Source organism: Malurus melanocephalus, unplaced genomic scaffold (genome assembly GCF_030028575.1).
Source record: "Malurus melanocephalus ecotype Western Australia unplaced genomic scaffold, MMel_1.1 scaffold_320, whole genome shotgun sequence".
Lineage (NCBI taxonomy): Eukaryota > Metazoa > Chordata > Aves > Passeriformes > Maluridae > Malurus > Malurus melanocephalus.
The window spans coordinates 797,069-824,582 of NW_026623552.1; the positions used below are offsets into that span (position 1 = coordinate 797,069).

Consider the following 27,514-nt stretch of genomic DNA (forward strand, 5'->3'; position numbering starts at 1 on the left):
GTAATTCTCTGATGCTCTTCTGCTTGTAGAACTTAACACTCTTTTTCCACAGACTTCATTCTGGTTAAAATCTACCTTCACCCATCCAGTGGAGACCCACCTGAGCAGGAGCTCCTGTGGCAGAGATTTGGCCCTTGTTGAGATCTTCCTATGAGGAATTGTCAGYGAGGATTATGGAAGGCAGCTTTGTTTTTGGAGCTGACTGGAGGCCCTTTAACTCAGTGTGTGTGTTAGAAGGCAGAACAGTGTGTTAGAAGGAAGAAAAGTTATTAAAAGGCAAAACATTCACAACACAACAGTTTGTTCCAGGGGAAGCAGGAGACCAAACCTTGCACTGAGAGACATTTGTCACTTGGACCATAAACTTCTTGTATGTTTTTCCCATTACTTTCCCCCAGTGCTTACAGACATATAAACATTATAACAGCTCAGTAGTGGTACAAACAATTGTGATAAAGCAGGATGTTTTCCTCAAGAAAAACAGGAAAAATTCTCAGTCTGGGTGACCCTAGTATAAGTAGAACAAGTGAAGCTTCCTATATTGTACATCCATCCTGCTAAATAACATATTAKGCAGAAAAATCTTGACTGCTGTCCCACAAGTGTCTTGCTGGCATTTAAAGGACTCTTAGGCAATAGGTTTCTACTTAGAGTGGTCTGATATCAATGAAAAGCAACGTATTTCTTCAAATCTTAGAATAGGGGAAAGAGGAAAGAATGCTGTTCTTACCTCTATTGCATCTCCATTCCTTTGGAATCTTTCCTTTTTAAGAACAAAAGAGAACTGGGAAAACTAGCTGTCTGCCGGAATAAAAGTCAAAGTAAGGATCAGTGTGTTTAGAGACCCTGATCTCATTTAGTGAAGAATTTATTCTGTGAATGTCTGCAATTTTCTAGTGTCTTTTAAAATGATACATGTGRTATAAAATATTCTAAAAAACAAATCTGTGGCTTTGCAGAAGGAATCAATATGTTTTGAAAGTCTAAAAGAGTAATTTATTTCCCTGAAGTTTTGAAAGGAAAATAAAATGGTTTCAGGAGAATTTTGTTACTAATGATATTTTGGTTTCAAGGAAGGGAACTAGAACTGTGAAGATTTCACTTGGCAATGTAGAAAAAAAAATACATAAAAGTAATGAAAATAAACATGTCAGTTTACTCACAACTTAATACTGTTAAGAACTGTAACTAATAAAAAATGCTAGCAACTGCATGATGGCTSTGTTTTGACCAATTTTATACTATAGGTTCTAACTGACATCTTAATTAAAGGTCTAACACTTATTACCAGAAACTAGGCTGCTTTTTCACACCCCTCTGTGTCTCTGCCAACTTGATTGTAGTTGATAAAGTTGATAAAGTTTGATGGTTTTCTGATTCTTCAGCATGTCTTCTCAGTTTTTGGTTTACATTCCCCTAGTGGGAGGGCAGTCATTCCTGCAGAGCAATTCGGATKATGTCCGAGGAACTGTGAGTTTTGTAACTATTTCTCTTCAGTTTCCCACTTTCCTGGAAGTATTTTTAATGACATGATTATCTTACTGAGCTTCTTCCAATATTTTTTTTTTATTTTTGTGGGGGTGGAACCTGTACTTCTGGTATTGTTCATTGAACAAGTAAGATAGATAGCTCCCGCTGACTTTAATTTATTTAAACTGATTGTCGCTTTGTAGTGTGTTCTTGTCGCAATCCTTGCATTACATTGGGATACCAAAAATAAATGCATATTTGAAATTTGTAACCCTCATCTCTGTTTAGAAAAACAAACTTCCGTGCCAAACACACTGTACCGGAGTAAACTTGTGCCCCTAAAACTCAAAGCTTAGTGCCATATCCAAACTAGATGTTCACTGGAAATACTGCAAAACAATTAAATTAAATCAGATGGCCAGTGATTGTGGTGTGAAACACATTCAAAACCAAAACAAAACAAACTAACAAAAAACCCCCACCCAAATACCCCTCCAACAGGGTTTTATTTTCCAGAGAGTATGGGAATACTCCAGCATTTTAAAATGTTCTGAAGTTTAATTTTAAAAACATGCCTTTAAAAAGACCACCTCAAGTTTAAAACTCTTTAGTTTAATAAGTGATCAAAGGTATTAATTAAAGCAGATATTGAACCTTGAAGKATTATAACATTTAAAAACCAGAATACTATGTATCTTCTCCTTTAATGGAGTCTCCTTAATTTTTCTAATTTCTTTTTTAAATATAACAAACCTTATATGTTGCCATTCTGTCAAATAAAGGAAGTATTAGATTTATTTTGATTGTTTTATTAGGTATTCTAATTTTATTAGGCATTTATTAGTCTTCTACACGTCTGTCTTTCTCAGCAATCATATGGTGGTAACGTTATGTTTAACGTAAAATCATAAAATTTTTCTGCATTGTGTGAGAACAGTAATATGCATATGGAATTGATATGCCATCAAGGAGGACTCAAAAGCTTGGAGTCATGAAAAAGTAAATTATTACATATCCACTGCTTATGTTAACCTGTGCAAATAGCCTGAAAATGCCTGTTCAGCTTTGTTATTCTTGTGAAAACCCAGGTGTTGAATGGAAATAGTTCAGTGTGAACCTGGCATGATTTCAGCTGAACAGGCTCAGCCACAAATATGCCATAGTAAAAAGAAAGTTTTACCATGTGTGTCATGAAAGTACTCAGAACTGCTGCTGAGTTACTTTGAAACTATTAACTGTAAATAAATAAATTTCATGTGAATAACATGGCAGGCCAAGATTTCACCCTCAACTTGTTCATGCTTTGACAATATTTCACTTCYTATCATAGGGCTGCTAATTTTAGGAAAAAAAATCCYTTATAAAGMAAACTAGTTCTWATCTCTAGTTTCAGTTTGTTAACACAGCAGGGATTATTTTTCAATAATTCCTTATTTACGTAAGTGCTTAAATAATGCTATCAGTACTTTGATAGCTCATGTTGCTGCATCCATRCATGTGTTACTTGTCAATGTTTAGCAGGATTTCATCTGGACACGAACTGTGTGTAAGTGCTGTGCAACACCTGGATGTGCTGGCCTCCCTCTGAGAGGATTGTGAAAATCTGGAGGATTGAGATTGTTTGTCCAGAAACTGCATAACAGGGAAAGGATATTGAAACAGCCAAATAGATAGAAGGTCTCATTCCAGCTATTCATCTCACSTGCCTGTCTGTAATTCCACATACAAATAACATCCAAGAAACAGAAATTCACCAGAGTCCATGTTTTCTTTACTTTTTCAATTTTTGAATCAAGTGGTTGGAAAAAAAGAGGTTTTACGGATTGGATTAGTATGTCCTGAGGACACTTTTGATACAAGGGGAATATATAATTTKCAAATTCTCTAATAGAAATGTCTATGAAATATTTATATCAGTATTGTTCACTGTTTTACTGTTACTGTTTTTAAAATATAATTTTCTTCTTTCTGAAGAGTTCTGTTTGCCAGTTTTGACTTGAAAGGCTCCATGCAGGCAACATTAATTATTTATATTGGCAAAACCCCAGACAGTTTGTATACTTTGAAATTATTTATGTTTTCATTTTGCCATGCTTGATTAGACTGTCCTCATGTTACAGGTTAACTTCTGAAGTATGGAATCATTAGGTCTATTTAAGTGTAGCAGCTCTCTGTTGTTAAAACTTTACCAAGAATATTTCTGTATTGTGTTTCATCAGATGGRTAGCCCTTGCCACTGTGGTGTGGGGCTTTTGTTTCCTTTACAATGAATTCTATTTTATTTTTTTGTCTCTCCCTTTGCCTACTGAAATGTCAATGCTTTGTCTTCATACATTAGTGTTTTCTTAAAATCATTTTATAGGATGCTGACAGGTCAGAGTACACTTTTGATTAGGTTTTTATTTTCCTGTTAATGGCAAAACCACCCAAATGAAGCTTGACAACTAACAATTATGGAGCCTTCCTTGGGAAAAGGACTGCTGAGTTTCTGTGGGAGAGAAGATTAAAATAAAGCACACTAAATAATTGGACATGTGTTTCCTAGGCTTGGTTGGCATGAAGCTCATGTAGAGCTTGTACTTAACCTTTGCTGGATTCTCTAGGATTAAAGCTTTTTGACATGTGTGTATATCAGTTTTCATCCCACAGAGTAGTTTCTAGTAGTAGTGCCAACTAGTATGCCACAAGTATTATAACTTAAAGTGCTTCAGCCTGAATAAAGTCCCCTACAAAATTAGAGCTATTTTATGTCCAATATACTGTGTTGTTTTAGGTTTTTGTTTGATTTTGTTTGTGGGGATTTTGTTTGGTTGCTTTTTTTTTCTTCTTTTTTTCTTTTTCTTTTTTTTTTTTTTTTTTTTTTTTTTTTTTTTTTTTTTTTTTTTTTTTTTTTTTTTTTTTTTTGTAAAAGAGAAGATTTTACACCTCATTGATTTGATTAATACACTTGAGAAAACTTATTATTAAAAAATCTGGTGGAAAAATAATGAATTTAGATCTTATGCTGGCTGTCTCAGTAATTTTTGAATTTATTATTTTTGCTACTTTCCATTCTCCTTGATTCTACAGTAGTAAGGATGGTCTAGTAATAAGTTATCCAAATGCTAGCTCTTATTCTCTTATTCAGATATTAAAGCAATAGTACAGTTGGTTTTTCCCTTTGGATTAGTAAGATAATTGCATTTTGAGTTACAACTGCTGCAAGAAGAAAGCTAGTGGAAATCTGTAAATGTTCGAATGACAGCATTGATACATCTTACACCATGTCTAGATTAGGAAGAGGGATGTCRTTTAAAATATGTTCCCTAGAACACTTTAAACATTCCTGAAACAAGTGTTCAACACATCTGAAAATGTGTTAGCTTTATCTAGCTATGCAGAATCCTAGAGAAAAACTCTTTTTTGGGACAGTTGGTTTAAAAATTAAACTGGTATGTCCAAAATGTCATCACTCATAGTCCATGTAACAATCTGTAACAATCTATTTACACCCTTCATAACTGTATGAAAATAAGTTTATTAGCACTTGAAGGTTATACACAAAGCGGCCTTAGCTTTGGTTTTTTAGGTTTTTTGGAGCTTAATTTAGTTTTTACACTGTTTAACTGCGGGTTTAACCAAAGAGTTTAAGTGATCTCTTTCGTAGTTCTTTCAASAAATTTTGCTTTGTACTACAACAGCAATATTTAGCTCGATATTTTAAGAAGACRTTAATTGAAATGAGAATGAAACATTCTCATTATTCCTGTAGTTTAGGAATTTATTCATATTGCATGCAAGTTCAGATTTATTTTTCACATCAGTGGCTGGAGAGGCTTAGGCACATCTACCAATTCTAATGCTTGGCTATTTATTGCTTCCCTTCCAGGCATWCTCTTGTCTTCATTCTATGAACAAAGGCATGTATCTGTTCATGTAACCCATTATCCTTATTGCTGTTGGTTAGAGATAACCAAGGGGCACTTCTAGCTCTTGCAATACTGCACAAAGCTGCACCTCATCCAAGTGGGGAACCTGAAGAGTAGCAGCAGGAGATGTCTTTTTAGAATTTTTCCATGAGACTATTTCTGCTGTCTGGCCCATTGATTTTCAAAGAACCTTTTAAAAGTAGAGTTCTAAGCCTGCTTTGAAAACTGGAAAAGACATTTTCTGTAGATAGTGTGGGGCCTCCTTCTCTACTGTGTTTGTTAGAAATTACAGCAGTTAGACATTGATGAGATCAGAAAAGCAGTATGGTTCAGGGAGTACCATTCTCTTGAATCTCTGAGTGTTAGCAGATATGGCATGTTCATCTTTCAGACCTGAATTCAGTTCTGCAGTTAAAAAATAATGTAACAAAACCCAATCAGTTTTTTCTCCTTGAGACACATCAGTGCTGTTCCRAAAAAGGGAAAGGAGAGGCTCATGGCTTTTTGGCTTCAAAAGTCTGTGGAGCAACCTGACTKTGCTGTGGAATGGAATAGAATCTATTCTACTCAAAGCACAGTAATTTCTTTGTGCTTCCTGTAACTCTGTACTACCCCACATTATCCTTGAATGGGGCTATTTCTTAAATGCCATCCTTGTATTTATATTAATTGACAAATTTGAAAAGATTTCTTAGTGTAGTTCATTAGGAACCATTCACAGAGGAAGCTGGTAAAACAACTTGGCACAACTTGGCTAAATTGAGGGGGAAGTGTTCTTTTAATATGGATGTTTTGTTGAAATTAACATGAATCCATCCATTAAAAAAGTTTTTAATTCTGTTACACATGCCCCAGAAATTAATTTCTTGTTTAGTATTCTTGACTGGCTGTGCTGTAGTTCCTTTACGCATGCAAATTCAAAATGCATACAACTTAATTCCTCACTTGCTTCCAACCTCTAATTTATCACAATTGAATCATTGTTCTCGGGTTCACTGTGCAATTACTGTCTGCCTGCTTGAATAGATGCACCTTTCTCTTTCTAAAAGTCAGGCTGCTGAATTTTCTTCTCTGCAATCTAATTTGCTTGGAGGCAAGTGCATCATAGATAATCATGGAATGATGGTGGAAGAGACGTGCTCAATTCCTAATTTATCAGTCTTCGTGTGCTTGATGAGTTCTCATATTACTTTGGTTACTCTGCTTATGTTACTGTGTCCTTTTTTCTAGGAATGAATCCCTAGATTGGATGATCAGTAAGATAAAAGCCTTTCTTCTGTGCCTTATGAGCTGGTTGATAGAGCAGCAGACCCCAGAACATTATTCTGTGACTGCTATTTACTTGAATATCAAGTGCTTACCCTCTCCWGTTTTCTGCTGTGACTTACCAAGAGAGTTTTTATTATCTTCAACCCAAACTCCTTTATTTTCAAAGGCTGTTTTCCTGAAAGCTTTCAGTCAGAAAATAGGATCTGGAAACATATCATCTATAATAAATCTCCTCTCTTATATTGTGTAGGTGCTTATGTGATTTGTGAACTTCTGAGCTCAAGGGTGAGGAGATCTGGTTATGTTACCTAAAATACATGTTGCAGTATTTTCATAGCACTTCTAGGCTATACAGGAAAGCAAACAATTTCTGAAACCTTTATTTCCAAATACTATGGAGAATGTGAAAGAGCAATTGAATTACTATGTGCCTCAGAGAAAGTAAAAGGAAAATTGCTTTTGTAAAGGAATCTCTAGTATAATTTTGTCACTTTGCTGTTTGTACCTGCCACTTTGGCCCCATATATTAATCCTAGCAGATAACTATGTAATTGCCATACTTTCTATAATAGGAGAGGAAATGAAATGAAAACAATTTATGGAAAAGAAATGGAAATACAGTATTATAAATAGTGAAGCACAGAAGAGTAAGAAATAGTAGTGAAATATGACGCAGTTTGATAAATTAAAGCCGATTTTAATAAAACCAGAAAAAAATAAAATTAAGGTTTTCGTGATAACCTTTATACCAGAAATGGGTCTTGACTGTTAATTTCTTACAAATACTGTATAATTAATTCGTTAATAATTGTCTATTTAGGGGAGGTAGTATGGCAATGTGTCATTTTCCTAGTAACAATTGCATATTTAATTTTATTTGTGATTCTTATAACGGGAAAGGTACTGTCTGTAATGTATAACATTGCTTGAATGTGTGGCAAAAAGCAGTATTTTTAGAGTAGCAGGATGAAATGCATGCTTTTAACTTTTTAGCTCAGCAATTAATATCACAATGGTCATTACAAGATAAAAGAGCAACATCAGAATTGATGTTGAATTAATGAGAATTCAGTATTTAATCTGGAAATAATACTGAATTTCTGTGAGAGCTGAGTTTTGAAGTCAAACTACAACACTTAAAGCAGTCGATCTCTTGGTGAAAATAATTTTATATAAATATGTCTTCCTTTGGCAGATGCATACTCGTGTCTGGTCTTACAATACTTGATACATGTGTTTCAATACCTGTGGAGGAAGATGTGTATATATTTCAGCCTATGTGGTTTTTTATGACCTGTTTCATCTGTCAAAGTAATTTGTTCTGCACTAAATATGGTCTTTATTCCATGCAAATCTGGGAATTTATTCTATAAATGTTTATTGTAAAGGTATTTATTAAAAGCTATGTTTAAAGTTTGTCAGCTTTTGGTAATTAAAATGCAGTTTTCTAAATAGTTCTAAGACACTTCATTTATTAAAAAATGGAAAAAGTACTTTGAAATTCTTAAAACTAGGACTTCTTAAATTATGTCRTCACTTGTTACCACTTTCGTCTTCAGCCTTAGACTGGTTTTGAAAACAAATCCTTTTTTTTTGAGTTCATGTATAGATGCCACTCTATACATGATATATACACTCTATACATGAATATATTTGGGATCCTCTTCTGGTAGTGACTGTAATTCATGTTCCTTTTTGTCAAAGAAGGCACGATCCACAAGGTCACTCACTTGAAAGAGGAAGTTTTTATTGGCCCTRGTTCCTAGGATATGGAAGAAGTGRAGGAAAAAAAGACTAGAAAGGCCCTTATTTCCACACAAGTTATTCTTGACACACTTGACTCTCTCAGTTGAAATGAAAACCCTGAAATRCCCATCACCCTGGGGAATCTGCTGGTCTGACATCTGAGTYTTGGGCAGAGATGCAAACTCAGCAGCAAAGGACTCACCCCTTGGCAACCTCTCCTTTTGTCAGTGAAGGTGGCTGCCTGTATGGAGCACTCTCATTCAGCTGCTGAGTGGAGATTCCTTTCAAGCTTTGGACAGAGTGCGGTGGAACCCTCCCAGGAGCCACATTGTTTTCACTTACCGTGATTAAACCGTGGAAATACACAGGAATGGGGAAGCACTTAAGAGTCTCCCTAAGGAAATGCAGGCATAATGGTGGCTTTGCAGTGATCCTCTGATGGGATTTGAAGCATTTTTCCCTTGTAATGAAATACAGTAGRCTCTCCATTTGTGCATATAACACGGTTAACATCTCTGTCACTTTGAATGGTGCTTGTGACCTGGGGCAGACACATTCTGTTACAGCTGAGCCTTTCACCCTAATGCCTGGTGAAAACTGATGAAGCTGGGTGGGAGCAGGGGAGGAGAAGCACTGGACTGAAGTGGGGCCTGAGGGGGGAAAGTGCTCCCCTAAATGCTTGTTTAACTCTTGGTCTTTTTCCTCAAAACCTGAAGCTGTAATTAAGGGTTTACATTAATTGGCAGTAAAATGAGTGAATTTCCTCAGTCAAAACTGCCTTGCWCATGTGGCTCTAATTCCAGAAAGCATTGCAACAATGCCATTACCTGGGCAAAAAAGARCTGATGGAAAGTAAAACCACGGAGAGAAATGTGTTATTTGGTAAATTGTCCTTTGGGCGTGTCARTGGTCTCATCCACAAGAGTGGATCACTTGTTCCATCTCACATAATGGAGGRAAATGTGCAGCTTTAACAGTGTGCTATTTCCAATTGCACAGCTTTTTTTTTAATGAAGCATGAACTCAAAAGTGCTGTAGAACTTGTTTTACTTTACCGTTCTTGTGAAAATTAAGTTTTTGTACTTATTCTCTAAAACATGACAGAAAATATCTGAAGCATRTACCACCTGCTTTTCCTTTCATCTTGATTCATTCGTTAGCTTCCTCCTATTAAAAGCCCTCCAAGACATAATTAACCCTTTTTTTGATACTGTGAAACTTGAAACAATCATTAAAACTCATTAAAGCAGAGAAACATACTTTCAAAAGCAATTTATTAACAAAATTTCYCTGATTTTTTTTAACTTGTGAATAAGGTAGAATACTAAGGGTATGGCCATAAAGGTTTCAGTTTTTACTGGCAAGTCAAGTAATTAATGATAATTAGTTGCTTTGCATTGTAGAACTGTGCATCGTGATGGAAGAGCCTTCGATAAAATAATTTTCTATAATGGAACATTCTCTTCTGAGTATGAATTATGTAATGATTCTGTCAGCAAGTCCTTTTTGTCCAGTAAGAAGAAAATATAATTGAAGATAAAAATACATTACCCAAAGTCTCACTTTTTTCTCACTCTTCATATTCTAAGCTCAATAGGTATATTGTACAGCCACAGGATACTTTATAATCCAGTTTTTACTGAGGAAGAATATTCAGGAAAATAGTTTTGATATTTAGCATTCTGTCACAAAACTGATCATACGGGATCTTTACTGGTTGCTAAACTTCTATATGATAGAGACAAAAATTTGGAAACAAAATAATCTAAAGATAAAATATATTTGCATACATCCCTGAATAGAGGTAGGGCAGCATTATGAATGGGAAAGTATAACATGAATGGAAAACAATGTAGACATTTCAAGAAATAACARGAGTTATAAAAACATCTTACTGATTTATTCCTTATTAATAAAATGCCTTAATTCTAATCAACCATGCAATTATTTCTTATAATTTTTTACAGCTTAGTTGGTATGACTTCAGAATGCAAAGCTTTCTCAACTACAATGATTTGCTGCAGCTAATTATTATTGAAAAAAAGTCAGTATTCTTTGTAAAGGTGTCCTTATCCTTTCTTTTAAGGTGTGGGATGCTGTAGATACAGGCTGCTGTTTAAAAACCTACTCCTGTCACTCCTGTGCTGTTCGAGCTGCCCGGTGGTCATCCTGTGGAAGAAGGATCCTCAGTGGGGGCTTTGATTCCACACTGCATTTAACAGATGTAGAAACAGGTAAAGGCCATGAAGAGTGCATAATAACAATTTCTATATTCTGTATCAATAACTTGGGTTCTTGCTAGCCTTATCCTTTCTTCTAAAATGTAAATGAATCTGTACATGAAAGTTAGAATTTTTGAAACGTGACCTTATTTTAAAAAGGCATCTTGGCAATTWAGAGTAGTTGGAGAAATTTGAGAAAACTGAAATATCATATAGTTCACAATCACATGTAATTTCTGTTATATGTATCAGATACTAYGCAAATGAATAGAATGAAATGTGTATTTTTTTTATGCTCTGTCATGGTCTTTCACTAAAGTGCTTGAACAGCCTCTTAAAGCTGACTTCAGTGACATTTATACATGTATTTAATTTAAACACAGGCTTGTATCTTGTTCTCTGTTGGGTTGAAGTTTGTGCCCAAAGTTAATTAGGTGATTTTTCTCTTCTTTTTGAATAGGACCTTAATTAGGTGTATAGAGACTTAAATTCTGGTATGAAACCTTGAGACTGAACTTGTGTTGCTTTGATGCATTTTTGAATTTGATTTGGGATTTGGTTGTTGTAACTTTAACAACTAATTTCCTGGATGCTGTGTCTCCTCATGTCTCCTTCACAAACTAAAGTGCTTCTGTCGGTTATATTCCTTCTCTCCTTAATATATGTTACCCTCATCCAGTAGCATTCACTGGGGCTGTGCATTATAGGACATTTCTGTGAGTAAATGAATTTAGATCCAGAATGGGACCTTGTCAAGGGAAGAGATGCAATTTTATATTTTCCATTGAGTTTATTTTTAAGTGTTTAACTCCTGCAAAGGTGCAATATTTTTTGTAAGAGTACAATGGAAATCCTTACAAAAATTACAAGCAGATTTTGTCTAGGAGGGTTTTCTCTTGCATAAAAGCAAGAAATAYATTGTATGTGAATATCTGGAAAGCAGAAGCCCTGTTCAGATGAACTGGGATAGCAGCCAAGAAAATTTTTAAATATTGTTCACATGAGAAAAAGATTCTTTTCCATGCTCTAAGAATTTATTTTTCTTAACAATAGTCTACCAGAAGTATTTAAATTCAGTGATGGCTGGAATGGAGCTGTTGCAGCGTGGGAATGTAAAATACAAAATACTGATGTTTGGAGAATATTCAGCTTTTTTAATGGGGAAAGGAGCTTCATATACTTGGTGTGGTAGTACTTGAGATTAATATACCAAGTCATTAATATGTTAGACTTCTACAGCAACCTTTCTCGTCTCACATATAACTGAACCTTACTACCCCAAGTGGATTTACTTTTGTCTGTRATGATTAAAAATTCTAAACAGAATGACTATCTTCTTAATGGGATTTATAGCAGTTGAATAGATTTTGCATGTCTGAGTTATTGAAGGGACTAGTYTGGGAAAAATACCATAAAATCACAGCACAAATTCCAAAGATACGTAGTAGAAATAATATATTTTATTTTCTATCTGTTTGRCTTAACTATCCAGTAATGGGATAGAAGTCTGGATTAAGTTGCTTAGAATGGTTCATTTATACTTCTCTAGAAAGTGACAATAGTAGAATATATTTACTGAGTTTCAAAGMAAATAAGTATGAATGGTTCTTTCCTTACTGACTCATGAGTTATATAGTGTTTCTAGCTACTTAAATAAATCGTGTGTTTAAAATGAATGCTTAGATGTTTGGAAATACCAGATATTCATTATTGCCTTATTTCAAGAACACAGAATTCCTTATAGTTCCTCTGAACTCCAGTTGTGTTTGGACCTGACTTTAATGCCTCATTTGCAAAAGTGTAATAAGAGTGATCAGAATTTTAGTCTGATTTCCTATGTGTGCAAGCCAGTTTCTGAATTCCTTGCCTGTTGTAAAGTTACTCTTCTTTTCATACATTTCAGTCAGTGCTGTTCAGAGAAACGGGGCAAGCAGTTTGCCTCTGGAATCCAAATCAATTTGATATAAAAAGCCTCATTTCCATTTGAAAAACACCAAGGCATCTATAAGATTTTGATTTACATTAGTTCACTGAATCATTCATTCCTCCTCACTCTTCATCAGARCTGAGATGATTTTGTCTTTGATTAACTTCAGATAGATGTTAGAACTCTTCCTTCACAGAGGACTTTCATATACTTTTTTGGACTTCAGTCTTAATTACTTTCCATTGCTAGTGTGAACTAACTGCCAGTGTGTTTAAAAGTAGTAAATGCATGCCAGTGGGATTTTATAAATAATAAGGCTCTCTTTCAGGCTCAATGCTCTTGTCTCTTAAATATTTTGTTCTGGTTCAACATTTGTCCAGTTGTTTCCTGAAATATAATATTTCTTGTTTTTGTTTTCAGTAGAGGTTTTATATGTTACATATGTGTTATGAAAATTGTTATGTGTCCTTCACCAGAAGAAACCTAATGGTCTGAATAGAAGGAGTTTAAAAGCTAAAAAAAGCTTGCAAATAGAGCTTAGTAAATGCATGGTATTGAGCTGCTGGGTTGTGGGGGATTTTTTGCCATTTTCTGTGGGTTTTCTGTTAGGAACATAATTTCTGCCTCTTAAAGCAAAATTGTAGTCTGGCTAATTGTTCTGGGCCTGATGAAGGCTAGTCATATTTCTCAAAGGAACGTGTCAGCATTTTTTAAATAAACAGTACTAAAATAAATTCTCCAGGAAATTTTCTTTCCGAGATTAGACTTTAGTTTGGGTATCCCTTGTCTTAATATATTGCATTTTCTGAAGTGATTTTTTAATCTCTATGATCTGAAAAACATCAGAATAGAAGCAAACACTGAAATCCAATTAATCTCGAAGCAGAATTTTTGTTGTTGGAGAGAAATTCTGTTGTAAGACTAGAAGACACATCCATGAAATCTTATCCTTCAGATTTACACCATCAAACCTCTTGGCCTTGTCACATATATATAATTAAAGTTCTTATATGTAAGAAGACCTAAGATACTGCAAACATTAAAAATGGATTGATAGGAATCTTAGGAAGTTCAACACTGACATGCATCTGGAATGGAGTAGTCCTGTGCAACAGACAGGCTGGTGCTAAACTGATTAGAAAGCAGCTTTGCAGAAAAATACCTGGAAGTCCTGGTGCTGAATATGAATCAGTGTCCTCTTGCAGCAAAGAAAGTCAGCTTCATTCCAGGCCAGATTAGGAAGAGTTTATGTAGCACACAGCAAAAATGATACCAGGCTCTTCTGAGAGATGTACTGTGAAGGRAAAAGAAGCAAAGGAAAAATATAGAAACATAGAAACTTGTTGTCTCAACTCAAGGGTCATCAGACACTAAACCAGGCTGTTCAGAGAAGCTGGGGACTCTGTACTTGGGGATATTCAGAACTTCAGTGGACAGACACTTAAGTTATTTGCTGCAGCTGGGAATAATTTGAGTAGGGATTGGGAGTAGATCATCCCTGAAGATCCAACCCACATGGTACTGTGATGAAGAACAGGGCAAGAGAAGAATTTAAGYTAATGAAGTACAAGAAATTCTCTTGCCCTGGTCTGGATAAGAGAGAATGGATGTTGTTGTGCAGGTCTTCTTTTAAATTCAATTTTTGTTGATCATCATTTATTATCTTCAATTGTCATCCTYTGACTTAACACCAGGATATGAAGCTAAGACTCTTCACAAATAAGGTGTTCTTTAAAGCTGTTGTACGCATTCAGAGCATGAGTCTGATCCAAAATCTGCATAATTTTTYAAGGAACTCAAGGTTATTTATAAGTCATTCACATGAGTGGTTCTGTGATTAGTTGCAGTTTGCATCAGGCAAGTTCAATACTGCACTATGGAGATTCATAAATATTGGTAGATCCCAAACCTGCAGATATACTGCCTTTTAATCGTTAATATTATTGTTACTGTCCTATTTTATATACATTTTTTTATAGAAGCAAAGCATTTGGAATGGTTTCACAAATGTGATAATAATGCAGCAGTCTGAGACTGGTTTTGTTTTTCACTAATAACACACAGTCATTTTCTATTACTGCTAGTTCAGACACGCTGTTATTTAAAGAGTATTAAATAGTGCTATATTCAGAGACCACTGAAAAAAATGCTTTTAAAACAATTTTAGGTCAAATACATTTGACATTTAACTTCTGTTACTTCCAGATGCAATGGAGATGCTCTACCAGCTTTAAAAGGGTAATTGTATTTTTAAAATTTATTTATAACTATTTTATTTTTGGAATGTATGTTTTATTCATCAGTAGATTTTTCATTAGTCACAAATGAATTGGTATAATAGCATAGGCAGAACATTGGCTGGGTTTTTACTATTTGCATATTGTAGATACTTTTCATTTCTTTAATATTATGACAGAGGGAATGTTCCAAGAAATTTTGGCACATTTCCTAAGTTGCCAAATGCTGCAGTTGTATTTTAGTTCATGGACTGAGCTTGCTTTCAAATATCATTTCCTCAGAGTTATAATGAGAGTTTCTTAATGGAACATTTTGTACCTACAAAGAGATTGGTTCAAATTTTCTTTTTTATGTATTTTTTGCTATTCTAATTTGATAGTGCTATAGATATAACATTACTATTTTTAATGTACTTGCATTTGTTCACATGGGAGTTTCAGTTCTCTTACCTAAGCTTCACCCAAGGAGAACTGTGGTGTTCCTCAGTTCCTCCCTTTCTCTTCCAGTACTATTTAGGTAGTATGCTTTAATATGCAGAAAGTTTTATATGACACCACAGAAAAAAGCTCAGTTGATTGATTTTTTTTTTGTTTGTTTGTTTGTTTTTGTCTACTTATTTATTTTTTTTCTTTTGAGTGTTTTCAGGCACCCTAGTTGTGAGGTCAATGGTTTCCCCCAAGATTYAGCAGTTTTATGAAATATGTTGAACATAGTTTAGAGGTCACTCTCCAGCTAGGAGGTAACAGCAGTTTGCTTTTTATGCTCCTTGATGTAAAGTCTTTGCTAAAAGAAGAGAGAATGGTATTTCTTTTGGGTACATTTTAATATTTAAAAGAGAAAATGATTTAATATTTCAAACATCCTCAGTGCTGTGAACTTGTGAATATATAGGGGAAAAATTAGGAAAAACATGTAGTCAATATAACTTTGGTACTTGAAAAGATAATAAAGCCATTTGTAAGCACACCAAGAATGAAGAAGTAACAGACAGCATTGATTTGTTAAGAACAAATTATGTCAGATCAATCTAATGTTTTTTCTCAGTATTGTGCATGAGAGAGGTTGTGACCATAATGAAATATTTTTGTACATATTGTCTTATGTCTTTTTCTAAACACAGAGGGAAATCCATTTTGCTAAGCAAGGKTAGCTCTTGTGTCCTTGTCAGTCTTAGGCTTCACTTTTCTTTACAGATTAGAGTCAGGAATAAGGAATTAAATATTTTAGTTTATGCAGGTAGGTGTGTGAACCTGAGGACCACTAAACACAGTTACAGAAGCATCCTGTGCTGTGTAACTGTGCTGTGTTCTGTGAAAAATTCCCAATGTTAAATAGCCTTTAAAGCATCTGATTTCATAGTTGAGCAATTTCACAATGGGTTGCTGCATAAAGAGCGGAAACATATATTCAAGATATTTTTAAAGATTTTACTATTATGTTACTGGCGAGCMTTTAATGCTTGGAGAATTGAAATAAAGCCTTTAAAGAACATAAAAAACACCACCAAAATATAATAGGTATTGTTACTGAAATTGTGAAAATTAGGGATTTAGAGAAACATTTGCTTTCTGCTTTGGAATAACAACCTCTTATACAGGAAAATGATATGTGGTATGGATTTTCCCTCAGTTCGCTAAAGATATTTTCAGAAGACATGATTTTATAGTCTATGAGTTGGTAATGCTGCCTTTAGGTACTAAAATGCAATAAATATATACACWATAAACATATATACCAGCTTGCTGAATTACACCTATTAGGGATAAGAGAGTCTTCTCCTCAAAGGCTATCTTTAGCAACATATAAAACAAGGCCTCCCAAAGCTGAATATTTCATCTTAATAAACTGAGCAATTGTAGAGAAAAATATGTGTAACTGTACATAATGCTTTCCAGAAAGGTGGAGAAGGCTCTATAGCAAACTCTGAARCTGGATTTCCCAAGCTGTGGGGTAGATTCCATCACAGCAGGATTACAGCCTGGAAAGAACAAGGTCTGCTCATAGGAGTATAACACATAAAGCAAAGTTTGTACAGAACAGGGCTAAAAGTTGAATTCATTGTTTCAAATACTGAATTTCATGACCTAATTTGCCCCATATCATCTTCTGCATTGATCTGTTCCATCTCYCAGATGGGTATTTTTCCTAAATTTCTGAGTGTATCATGAATACATTTTATTTCTGACACCAGGAGTGTTTCTTTTCTATAACACTGTGATCCTCCCCTTTTGAGTTTGTTAACTGCTGCTGTTCAGTCTGTCTGCATTCCAGTTTTGCTTATTTTCTGTGAYATGGCAGTAGAATGGAATTAATCTAATTGCACCAAACTCTTCAGAACACTGTTTACTCAGTTTCCAAAAAGAGCTGTTTGACTGAATTTCACTTTGGGGAGTGAGACAACAAGAGAGAGGGTTGTAGTTCAAAGTGTTAATTGGAGAACCTGAGCTTTAAGATTAATTTATTGTGATTGTTTCTGAGATCAGTCAAAAAATTGGTTAATGTCTGCATCCAATGGTAAGCTAGCAGCTTAAAATAGGAAAAAAAGTTAAAGAGTATAGGGGTGAGTAAGATGCTCAGGTTGTTTGTATTACTTTTATTTGTCATTACACTATAACTTGAAATTCATAACACTGAGATCCTTATGGTTTAACTATGTTAGTGACTGTCACTGAGAGCTTTTGGATAAATAGCAGCCTCCGGAAGACAAGAGAAGGGCAAATCCAGTGCCCATTTCCTAAAACAGGAGGAGACATAGTAGGGAACTACAGCATTTTAGTTTCTGGAGAAAATATCAGGTGAATGATTAAATTACTTGGAAGCAGTTGGGAATGAGATTGAAAAATGGACTAATTAGTAACAAGTTATGTTAAATCAATTTTTCTTTGGAAAAGGTGACAGATCTTGTAATTAGTGGATGAAGTGCATCTTGATCTAAATGCACATCTTTTTTTGCTGGTGTTTTTCCTCTTTCCTTTTTTGTGTCTTSTGTCTTAGGCTAGAGAACACAAGTATTTATTATAGAAAAAGCAATTTTGAGGAGTCTTGTGGAGGTAAACACATAGCAAAACCAGTGTTTGCTAAAAGCTTAAATGATGAGGTTCACAGAATCAGTTATGGATATATCTAATGCCATTTGGATAACACACTTTGTGGAGTACAGTGATYACTTGATGTGTCCTTTACAAAGCTGTGTGACAGGATTAGTTCAGGTAGGCTGCATTTTTGCTAATTTCTGGCTGCGGTCCCATTGAAAACCTGTTGAGTATACTTCCACCATTTTTATTAAGCTGGTAACTAGTAAGAAACAAATTCCTTTGGGAGCAAAGTGCTATTAAACTGAGTAGTGAGCCTCCATGGGGTAATTTAGTATCTTCTCAAGCGCTGTGGGTGAGAGTAAGATGCCTTTCTATGTGACTTTTGTAAACCCCCCCCAGATTATGCCTGGTAGTGGTGGACATGAGAGCAATATCTTGTTGCTCCCATAACTGATGATTTTAATACTTTCTTCCATCCCTGTGGGTTCTTTTTTTTTTTTCCCCTGCAGCTATTGGGGTACTGAATGCTCCCATGGCGAGAGATGGTCACTGTTAGATGTGACTTGTGGAGAAAAATCTCTGCTGCCCTTATGACTTTTTTGTCCTTTTGGGGAAGGAACTCAGGGATGAAATTAAGTGTTTCACTTAGTAGTGACAGAGAGGCACTCTAGACCTTGCACAGGCAATTGGTGGAGAATTTGAAAAAGGACAAAAACCCCCTACAAACACCAGAATTCACAAAGAACAGCACTCACCTCTCCTTTAGGCTCTCTGCAATCTCTTTTGCCTGCCTTTTCCCTTGATGAGCATATGTGATGAAGTAAAATCTCTCTCTTCTTTAAACTGAATAAAGAAGTAATTTTACAAGTCATCTGGTTGACTGTGTGAGTTCAGCAGATGAAGAAAATAGAACTGGTGATGAAATCAAATAAATTGGCCCCAGATAATGAAATAAGCWTAAAAAAAATCGAGGTGAATGATTTTCAGTATTGTACACCCAACATTAAGAGTTKACATCTGTCAGTAATGTTTTTAGCTGAAAGTATTTTCAGTTGTTTGAGGAAGCCTGTTTTTAAACAACCCWCACTTGCAGAAAACACAGATTAAAGAATATTTTAAGAATCTTTTATCACAGTATTTGAAAGGATTTTTTTTGTTTTACTTCTGCAGTACCTGCTTCACTGTTGCTTACAGCAGTAAGTTATTTAATGTGGCTCTTTATACGGGACATATAAATCACAGTTGTTATTGTGTAAGTGAGCAGACATATTTATCTTGGTCCATAATGCTGTTCCAAAAATTTAATTTCAATGAATGTACAGTAATATCATGAATTTGTTCGGATGAAAGGAAGCAGCGGACTGTGGAAAAGTCCCATAAATTAACCTAGCTGAATTCTGTTGTATTCAAAAGTGCAGGAAATCCAACTGATACTAACCACAGGATCCTGTGGAGATTAGTGTACACAATTAAATGTTGGCAACAGGGTATCCATGGGAACAGCTATTRCCTTCATATGGTGGTATGCAAATTATTTCCTACTTTCACCATGAAGTTTCACTCTACCTTCATAGAAAAATAAGTAAACAACTCAAGAGTTGTAATATAAGTTGGGACGTGGTATTTTTGTACAGACAATGTTTTGTTCTAGTTCTTTTTGCCTCACTGAAAAAAAGACTGTGGCTTCCACCATTAGATTTGTAGATTTATTCCCGTGTGAAGTCTGATCTGCAACGTCAGTGGAGCTCCTCTCCTTAGTGTGGGAACCACTGGTTTTCTCCTTTCAGTAGGAAGCAGTCAGTGGTGCAAAGGYCTGTGAGCAGGGGCAATTTCATGTGGAGAGAAATTAGTGAATTGTCTTTTATTTTCATTARATTAGAGTAGCCCCAGGTATTTGAATTGTGTTAATATAAGCACRTTCACCTTTGGCAACCTTGATATTTTTGAAACTAAGTTGAAATTGTTGAAATTAATATAATATTTCATTTTCTGCTCAGATTTTAATCTCTGCTTGTCTCTTGATTTTAGGGAAGCAGATATTTAGCAGCAAAACAGAATTTAGGATCAGTGCACTGAAGTTCCACCCTACAGAGTCAAATGTTTTCATTTGTGGAGGGTTCAGCCCTGAAGTTAAAGCATGGGATATAAGGACTTCTAAGGTAAAGGAAATCTTTTTTATCCTTCTCTTTCAGTGTTTTCTATGTTGTGTATGCTGTGTGTTACTAAGCTGCTGGATGTACCTACTGGTCTTGCAATGAAATGTTATTGTGATCTATTTTGCATTTGTCATTGATTGTATTCCTATTTGTCAGTATGAACCTCTGTAATGTGTTTTAAGTGCTATGAGGAATACTGTACACAAAAATATTTTTTCTTTCTGTAGATATAAGTAACATCTATTTGAATTAAACAAAGCCAATAGCTCACCTGAGGATTGTGAAAAGCAGTTGTGTACTAGGAAGCAGTACAGCTAATTTACTCTTCCAGCTGTTATATGTGAGTCAGGATGTGTGTGTAGAGAAACCTTTTGTACAGAAATGTGGAGCAATTTTTGTTTATGAAGGGCCACAGAGGTGTGAAATGCCTCTGCTTTTACTTTATCATGAACCACAGAGAGCAATGTGCTCCCAGTTGCCATTCAGAGCTCAGGTAAGACCGGAGCTGTGAGCAACATCCTCATGCACAGAACAGTTCAAAGAGAAGCAGGGACTGTAAAGTGAGTAGTTCTTTGTTTTYCTTTTAATTTCTCTACGGGGAGATCCTACTCATCATCGTTGGCCATCTGTTTGCTCTTGAGGATGGCAGAAGGGACCTGAAAAAGATAAGTTAGCATAGCCCAACCTTGTCTCTGTGATGTACTAAGAATAGTAGGTGAGAGATGTAGGGAGCTGCATTTCAGGTGTCAGGGCTCTAACAGGAGAGCTCTGAGATCATTGTGGGAGTTGCTCTGTTGAGGAACAGAATATTCCTGTGCAATTAACAATCGAGTTCCTGTGCTGCAGTTGCATTTGTCACTGATGTTTGAGGAAGGAATTTAATTATATAGGATCTCTACCAAATGAATAAGTTCTTAAAAGAAAAACATTAATAAATACTTATTGAGACTGCCACATCTGAGGCCACTCTGCAAATAAATTTGTTGTGAGCTTCAGAATTAGCCTGTTAGTGTGAAAATCTTTGTAAAAGCTGCCGATGGGGTTTATTGCATCCATCATACTTGTATGATGGCTGGTTTTCCTTGGAAGGGATGTGAAGAGATACTCAAAGCACAGGTCTGGGAAGAAAGATGATTCTAGTTTTAAATTGCACAATGTAAATGCCTTTGATAACAAATACCTATGTAACTTTTAAAAATGTAACTTTTAAAAATGTGATTTTCCATTGAAACTGTTCATGGCAGGGAACAGAAAACGACAGACTAATAGAAGTCTTTTCTCCTGAAGAGCAGGATCAGTGGTTTCATAGCATGGAAAYGAAGTAGAGAATACAGTTTTTCTTTTTTGAGATCCTCGTAACAGGAGACCTTAATTGTAGGGAGGAGAGGAGGTGCAGTCTGAATACTGAATACTTCACTGTCCTTTTTAACGTAGAGAACCAGTTGTGTGTTATGGTATGCTGAACTGCCTTTAAAAGGTGCTTCAGGAACTAAGAGAGTACCATCTTTTTAAGGCTTAAAGATTGTTGATTGTTATGTCAAATTTGAGGTCTTTGATTGTAGTCAAGGAGAAGATGGCAGATGTAGATGACAAGACATTATTTCAGAGATTTTTCTGATGTGGTCCAACAATATTTTCTGGAAATTATACTGTAGTTATAGACAAAATCAAGTGATAACGTGGCTGGGTACAAAGCCAGAGACATTCTTTCACTCCATGTTGTTTCTATATGATGAATTTTGCATCTCTGCATATCTTTGAGYGACTATCTCCGAGAATCTGTGAAGATGATTCTTCTATAGATTTGAAGTCARTTGTGATTGATGAGTATGGTCATGCCAAAATTGGCAATACCTCCAGCCTGTGTGTGTCTAGAGTGCCCAGTCTGTCCAGATGGAAGATGATAACTGATTCTGTTCTATAGTAACAAGTGCCTCAAGTCACATGTTGCAAAAAWGTGCCTGTCTGCACATGTTGTATATGGTTGTGGAGGAATATGACAGAAATTGTTCACAGGTAGGARACAATCTCAAATACTGATAATGGAGAAGGCACTTCAGTTTTAAGGAAACGGAAGATTTGTTTACTACGGATATTTACAATCCAAGACTTTTGTTTGAATAAGACTTTTTTTTTCAGCAAATCTGATGCTAGAGATTGTGATGACAAGATCTGAAGACTATGAAAAATTGACCTTGACTCTARTAGAGCTGAGGGGCTAGATGTTAGTGCTTGTGCTAGATAAGTTAGTTCTGAGTTGTTTGCTGAATCTGTTGCTCTCCTGTTGTCAGCAGCTCTGCTAATCCCCAATATTTTAGTTTTATCTTTGAACAGTGTTATAGTGTCACTGAGACAAATGGTTGGAAAATGCTGTTCTTGACTCTTTTTTCCCCTTGTGAATTGTCAGCGTTTCAATAGTAACAATGTTCAATGCTTTCCCTTGGCACCAGACAAGGGATCAAACAGGATTGTATTCCAAGCGATGAAAACAATAGATGTGTTTGTTTGTTAAAGCACCTYCTTCCTTTTAGGTTCTAAATTCTGATGGTGCCTCAGTTTAACCACAGCTAAACCATCAATTGCTGTGTCTGGCAAACCTGATTGTAGTTCAGATCTGCTTAAATGAGAGCATTCATTTAAGAGCAGTTCAGAGAGCAGTTCCTTGTGAACAGGAGCAGGCATGGAACAGCACATGGTGCTTAGCCTGGACAGAGGCTGCAAAGCAGCACCCCAGGCTGTGAGTGCCAAATATTGCCAACAACATCAGCCTGATGTTCTGCAGAAGGTGCCTCCTACAGAAATGTGTGCATCTCTGTGGACAGGAGTTTGCTTTTTGGCTGTCTTGGAAAGTCTTCACAGGAAAACTCTTCCTGAAAACTGGTGGTAGAGAGAAAACATCCTTCACCAATGAGCTGCATGGAGTTTATATGAGGCAGTTACAAAGAGCAGGTGAACTTGTTGAGATGGAGGTTAGTCTCACCTGTGCATCATTACTGCAAAATAGTTACATTTCAAACTCTTGGCACAGAACCACGTATTTATTAGGCGTGAATTATCAGTGTCATCAGCATGTCATGTCTGCTGGTCCCTAGTCTGGGATTTCAATGGATTCTTCAGATATTTCTGCTTTCAGTTTATATCGTTATCTTTGTTCGCGTATCTTTTTCATCTTACACAGTTATGACCATAGTTAAAACTGGATAGTGTCCTGGCCAATCTTTTGAAATTTATCCTGTTCTGATGAATGGCATTTTCTCTTAACTGAAATAGATGTCTGAGGTCTCTTGCCACTTTTTTTTTCAGTTTTGACTCAAACAACCTTTCTATCTTTCAAGTTCTTTCWTCCTAATTCATTACAAGATTTTCCTGTTTTGCCTGTTCTTTCAAGTGTGTTAACCTGTCATTCAGCTTGAAATGATGTGTGGGTGAACTAATGATTCTTTTTGCTCCTGTCATCATAGTCCTGATAGCCTTTTCAGGCTTTGCAGCATATTTTGTCAATAGARTGAACACCCTAAATCCAGCATCTGAATCTTGTTATTCATTGCACATTGAAAACTCAATTTCAGCATTTGCTGGTAATTCAATTTCAGGGGTCATTCTTTAGGATGTACTCCTGTGTTTTAGCAAGCTGTCCTCTTGCACATTTTGAAATTAACTGTGAGGCAAAATGATAATTGTATAACAGGAAATAGGGGGATTTTTCATGGAAATTCGGAGCAAAACATTAAGCATAACAGAGATAGAGAGAATTAGAAATTGCAAAAATATTGTCCAATTACACACACATGCAGGAATTTAAATGGGCTGTTTTATGCCAGTGTGCCACATTGATGCTTTCTGCTGATAGGAAATTATATAGATAGTGGTGCTTAAAAAAATTAATACTTCTGACCGGGACCATGAATTTATGAGCATTAATTACTAGTGTTTATTCATGACTGGAATGTGATACAAAAATTGGATTTCCAAGTCCCAGAGAAAATGTATCAAGCTGGTTTGAAGCAGCCTTTGAGCTACTGAAACACTGAGAAATTTTAGGGGAGCTAAAAGCATCCCTGCTTTACACAATGCAGACCTTGCTGATGTGTGCAAATGAATCTTTTCCATTCGGTTTGACAGCTCACTCAGGRTACAAGGGAAATGAGCGAGTGGCTGTGTGGTATTTAGTTGCTGGCTGGTTTTAAACCACAACAGAAATGTGCAGTAGGCTATTGATCAGAGAGGCAGATATATATTAAATAAAAGGAGGAATGTTGAAAGACATTTATTGCTATCCCTGCTCTGTTGAGCAAATAGGCAAAATGGTTTCACATGTAGCAYTGGGTATTAAGCAAGACAAAGAAAGAAAGAACAATAAAGGAGTTTAAATCTTTGAGATAAAGCTAAGCAATATCCTTCAGAGAGTGAATGAGTGGAACAGCTTGTTAACTGCTCAGTGAAATGTAAAGTATACAGGCATCTCAAAATTACAGAGACAAGTAATCAAAGCCTGAAACAAAAATTAAAGAGGCAGCTGAATAGCCTGTGGAGATTTATTATAGTGGTATTTCTTTCTGTTTGTGTTAAACCTAGTTTTGTCTCTCTGGTAAAGAGGTTATTTTGGAGATCTTATATTACTGTATAACAGATTGATTAAATTTATGAAAAATTTGGAGAATGTTTATAGAGACTTTATGAAAAGAGCAGAAAACTTAAGTTGAAGTGAGTTGCTCTGTTAAAAAAAAACAAGTGAGTTGCTCTGTTAAAAAAGCAAAGAATCTGCAGTGTTAACCAAGGAGAGAACATCATACTGAACAGCCCCCATGGGATCTTTGGACCTCAGAGCTGAACCTAGATAAACCCTGGAAAACCATGGAAATAGGAATGTGCAATAACCCAAGACCTTAAAGTAGTTATGTATTTTAGAAATATTTCCTTTCTCTGAGCTGTGGAAGAATTTCTTAAAATGTTCAGCACAAGCCAGCACAGTCACCCTTCATTTTGGCTAATCTACATTACCTTTTCAGACAGGATACATTCCAGCTACTTATTCTATCTGAAATTTTAATATTCTTGAAATACCGAAGAGAACAAAAGGTTGAGACTTGTACCCTTTAACTCAGCAATAAGGACTTWATTGTTTTCGTTGAAGTAAATATAAGTACAGGTATTTTTTTTTTTTCCTTTTTAGTTTGGGTTGTAAGCTTACACAGATGTTCTATGAGAGCAGTAGCTGTCTTATACTGATAGTACTTTTTAAGGAGATGAATTTCACTATATTGTGAACGGTCAAATTGCATTGAAAGAATGTATTTACATGTGTCAGCAAGGTTTACATAGTGTAGAGCAGGGATGCTGTTAGCTCTGGTGAGAGGATGTACAGCAGTCAAAGTTGGCATCTGAATGTACTCATTTGAATATTTTTAAATGTATCCATATAATTATTTTTGAGATTTGAATATTTTACCTTTTATTCRCATTCTGCTTTGATAAAACTTAACATTTTCTAAGCATTCTTTATCGTGTGCGTGCAGAAATACAAGGGACTTTTAATGTGGAGATCACTAACTTTTTTTTTTGATTCCATTAAAAATAGAGGAATAATTTACCCAAGTGTTGGATTTGGTATACTATGTTTTTGATTTTTTTTTGTCTGTGGATGTTCATTTGTCCACTGAGGTCTCTTGGAGCTTTGGCAAGAGGTATTTGTGAGCACTGTCAGAACAGCAAGTCCTGATGAAGCACCACACAGTAATCTGGAGAGGGAATAGGTGGAAGGTGACAGGGCTGTGGCTCTGTCCTAAAGCATTATTTGAACCTCTTAGACCTCTACAAATGCAAATCCACTGCTTATGTTAAACAAGGAGGGAAAGAGAGGAAAAGCATCAGGTAGAGGAGATCCAGTAAARTATGACCTGACAGCCACAGAACAGACTTTTGAAGGGAAGGTTAGTTACAGATATAGGAATAAAAGACATTAAAACAATTACATTATTTAAGTGAAGGTTGATTGTATGAAGTTTACTTGATGTCATTTTATGATATTGGACTTTGAAAGAGCAATTGGAGAAGCTGGAGAAGGAAGGAATTAACCTAGGTACTGTATAATAAGAAAACTGGCTAAAAGGGATGCCTCATGGAAGGAATTTAATGAAGTGTTTCAGGCATGGCACTAAATGGAGACAATATTTATTATTTTATTTTGGGAAAATGTTTGTTATGGAAAGTCTTGTGCTAGCACAGTCAGTAAAAGGAATAGAATATTATGCAGGACAAATAGCAATGGCTTTTTAGAAATTGAAAGAGTAAAAGGGAATAGAAAGGTTCAGCCATTTGGGATCAATAATAGAATTTTGTCAAGGTAAGTTTAAAAAATACTATTATGAAGTTGAGGCAAATTTAAGGCAAATGTAGATTTGAAGGTTTACACAGAATTTCCTATTTTTGAAATTGCGATCTTATAAGSTATAGAACAAATTAACCAGAAAAAATGGTGGAAGCTCCTAATTCAAGCTTTTAAAATGAGTGTTGAAATGAACTGCAAAATTTTTATTAACAACAGAGGTCAAGGCAGAGTAACAGGGTTTTTGCTTTTCCCCTCATCTTTGTTTATTATTCTGAACGTTACTTAGCTACAAAATTGCAACTATCATTTGCAACTTTGTTCTTAAAAAGAAAAAAAATTAAAGAGATGCTTTTTATGTTGTTGAGCTATTTCTCCATACTTGAGTTTATAGAGAAATAAGCCCAAGCTGTTAAAGCACAGTTAAAAAAATTAATAGGTGCAAATGCACTGCATTTGTTTCCTTGGAAACATTCTATTGCAATTTCTTTCAGATGAGATGCAGTCGTTTTAAGTAGCATGTATTTAGGAGACCTTAATGAATTTGTCTYTGGATAGCATATAAATATGAAAAAAGGCTGTAGAAACTGGTGGAGCTACTTGCACTGCTGGTTTCTATAGAAACAGCCAATACATTGTCATGTACTGATGGTATTAGGAAGAACAAGGTAATTAAAATAAGATGATTTATTCAGTGCTTTAGAAAACTCAAGTTATTCTTCTCAGAAAAATCCTTCCTGTGGACAAAAAGTTCAAAGAAATATGGGGGGGTGTATATTTTCACTTGCATAACAGCATTTGGTTTTAAATGTTTGACATTCAGGGTCCTTTCTGAATGTGAAGGTGCACCTGTGTGTCTGGAGCACAAAGGTGAGCACAAAGCAGTCTGCTCTGTTTATTTGGGAGCCTCATATAGTGGCATCGCAGAGGAGAATCCTACACCTGTAGGATTCAGGATCCCAGGACAATCGATCCTGTGCTCCAGGAGAGACTGAAGCAAGCCAGGAATGGAACATTCCTCCTTTTGCAGTGCAAGTACTCAAATGAGAATCTGTCAGGGAATGACTGTTCCAGTTTCAGCCCATTTCTAGACACCCCTAGCAGTGACCAATACGCTTCTGAAGAACAAGAATAGAAAAGCACAGCAAATTTCTTTATCACAATTCCCAGCAATGGTTATCCAGGCCTCTACKTCAGAGTTTGGGGGCTTCCTGCCTC

At 35.6% G+C, this 27,514-nt stretch overlaps 1 protein-coding gene across 2 annotated transcripts in view; it reads left to right on the forward strand.

The window, feature by feature from the left end:
* The window catches only part of WDR25 (WD repeat domain 25), a 58,564-nt gene that overhangs the window by 21,609 nt on the left and 9,441 nt on the right, over positions 1 to 27,514 (forward strand). For both annotated transcript variants that reach the window (XM_057377636.1, XM_057377637.1), the window contains exons 3-4: positions 10,480 to 10,627; positions 19,844 to 19,974. In XM_057377636.1, the coding sequence (XP_057233619.1) occupies positions 10,480 to 10,627; positions 19,844 to 19,974 (279 nt within the window). The remainder of the gene's footprint in view (positions 1 to 10,479; positions 10,628 to 19,843; positions 19,975 to 27,514) is intronic.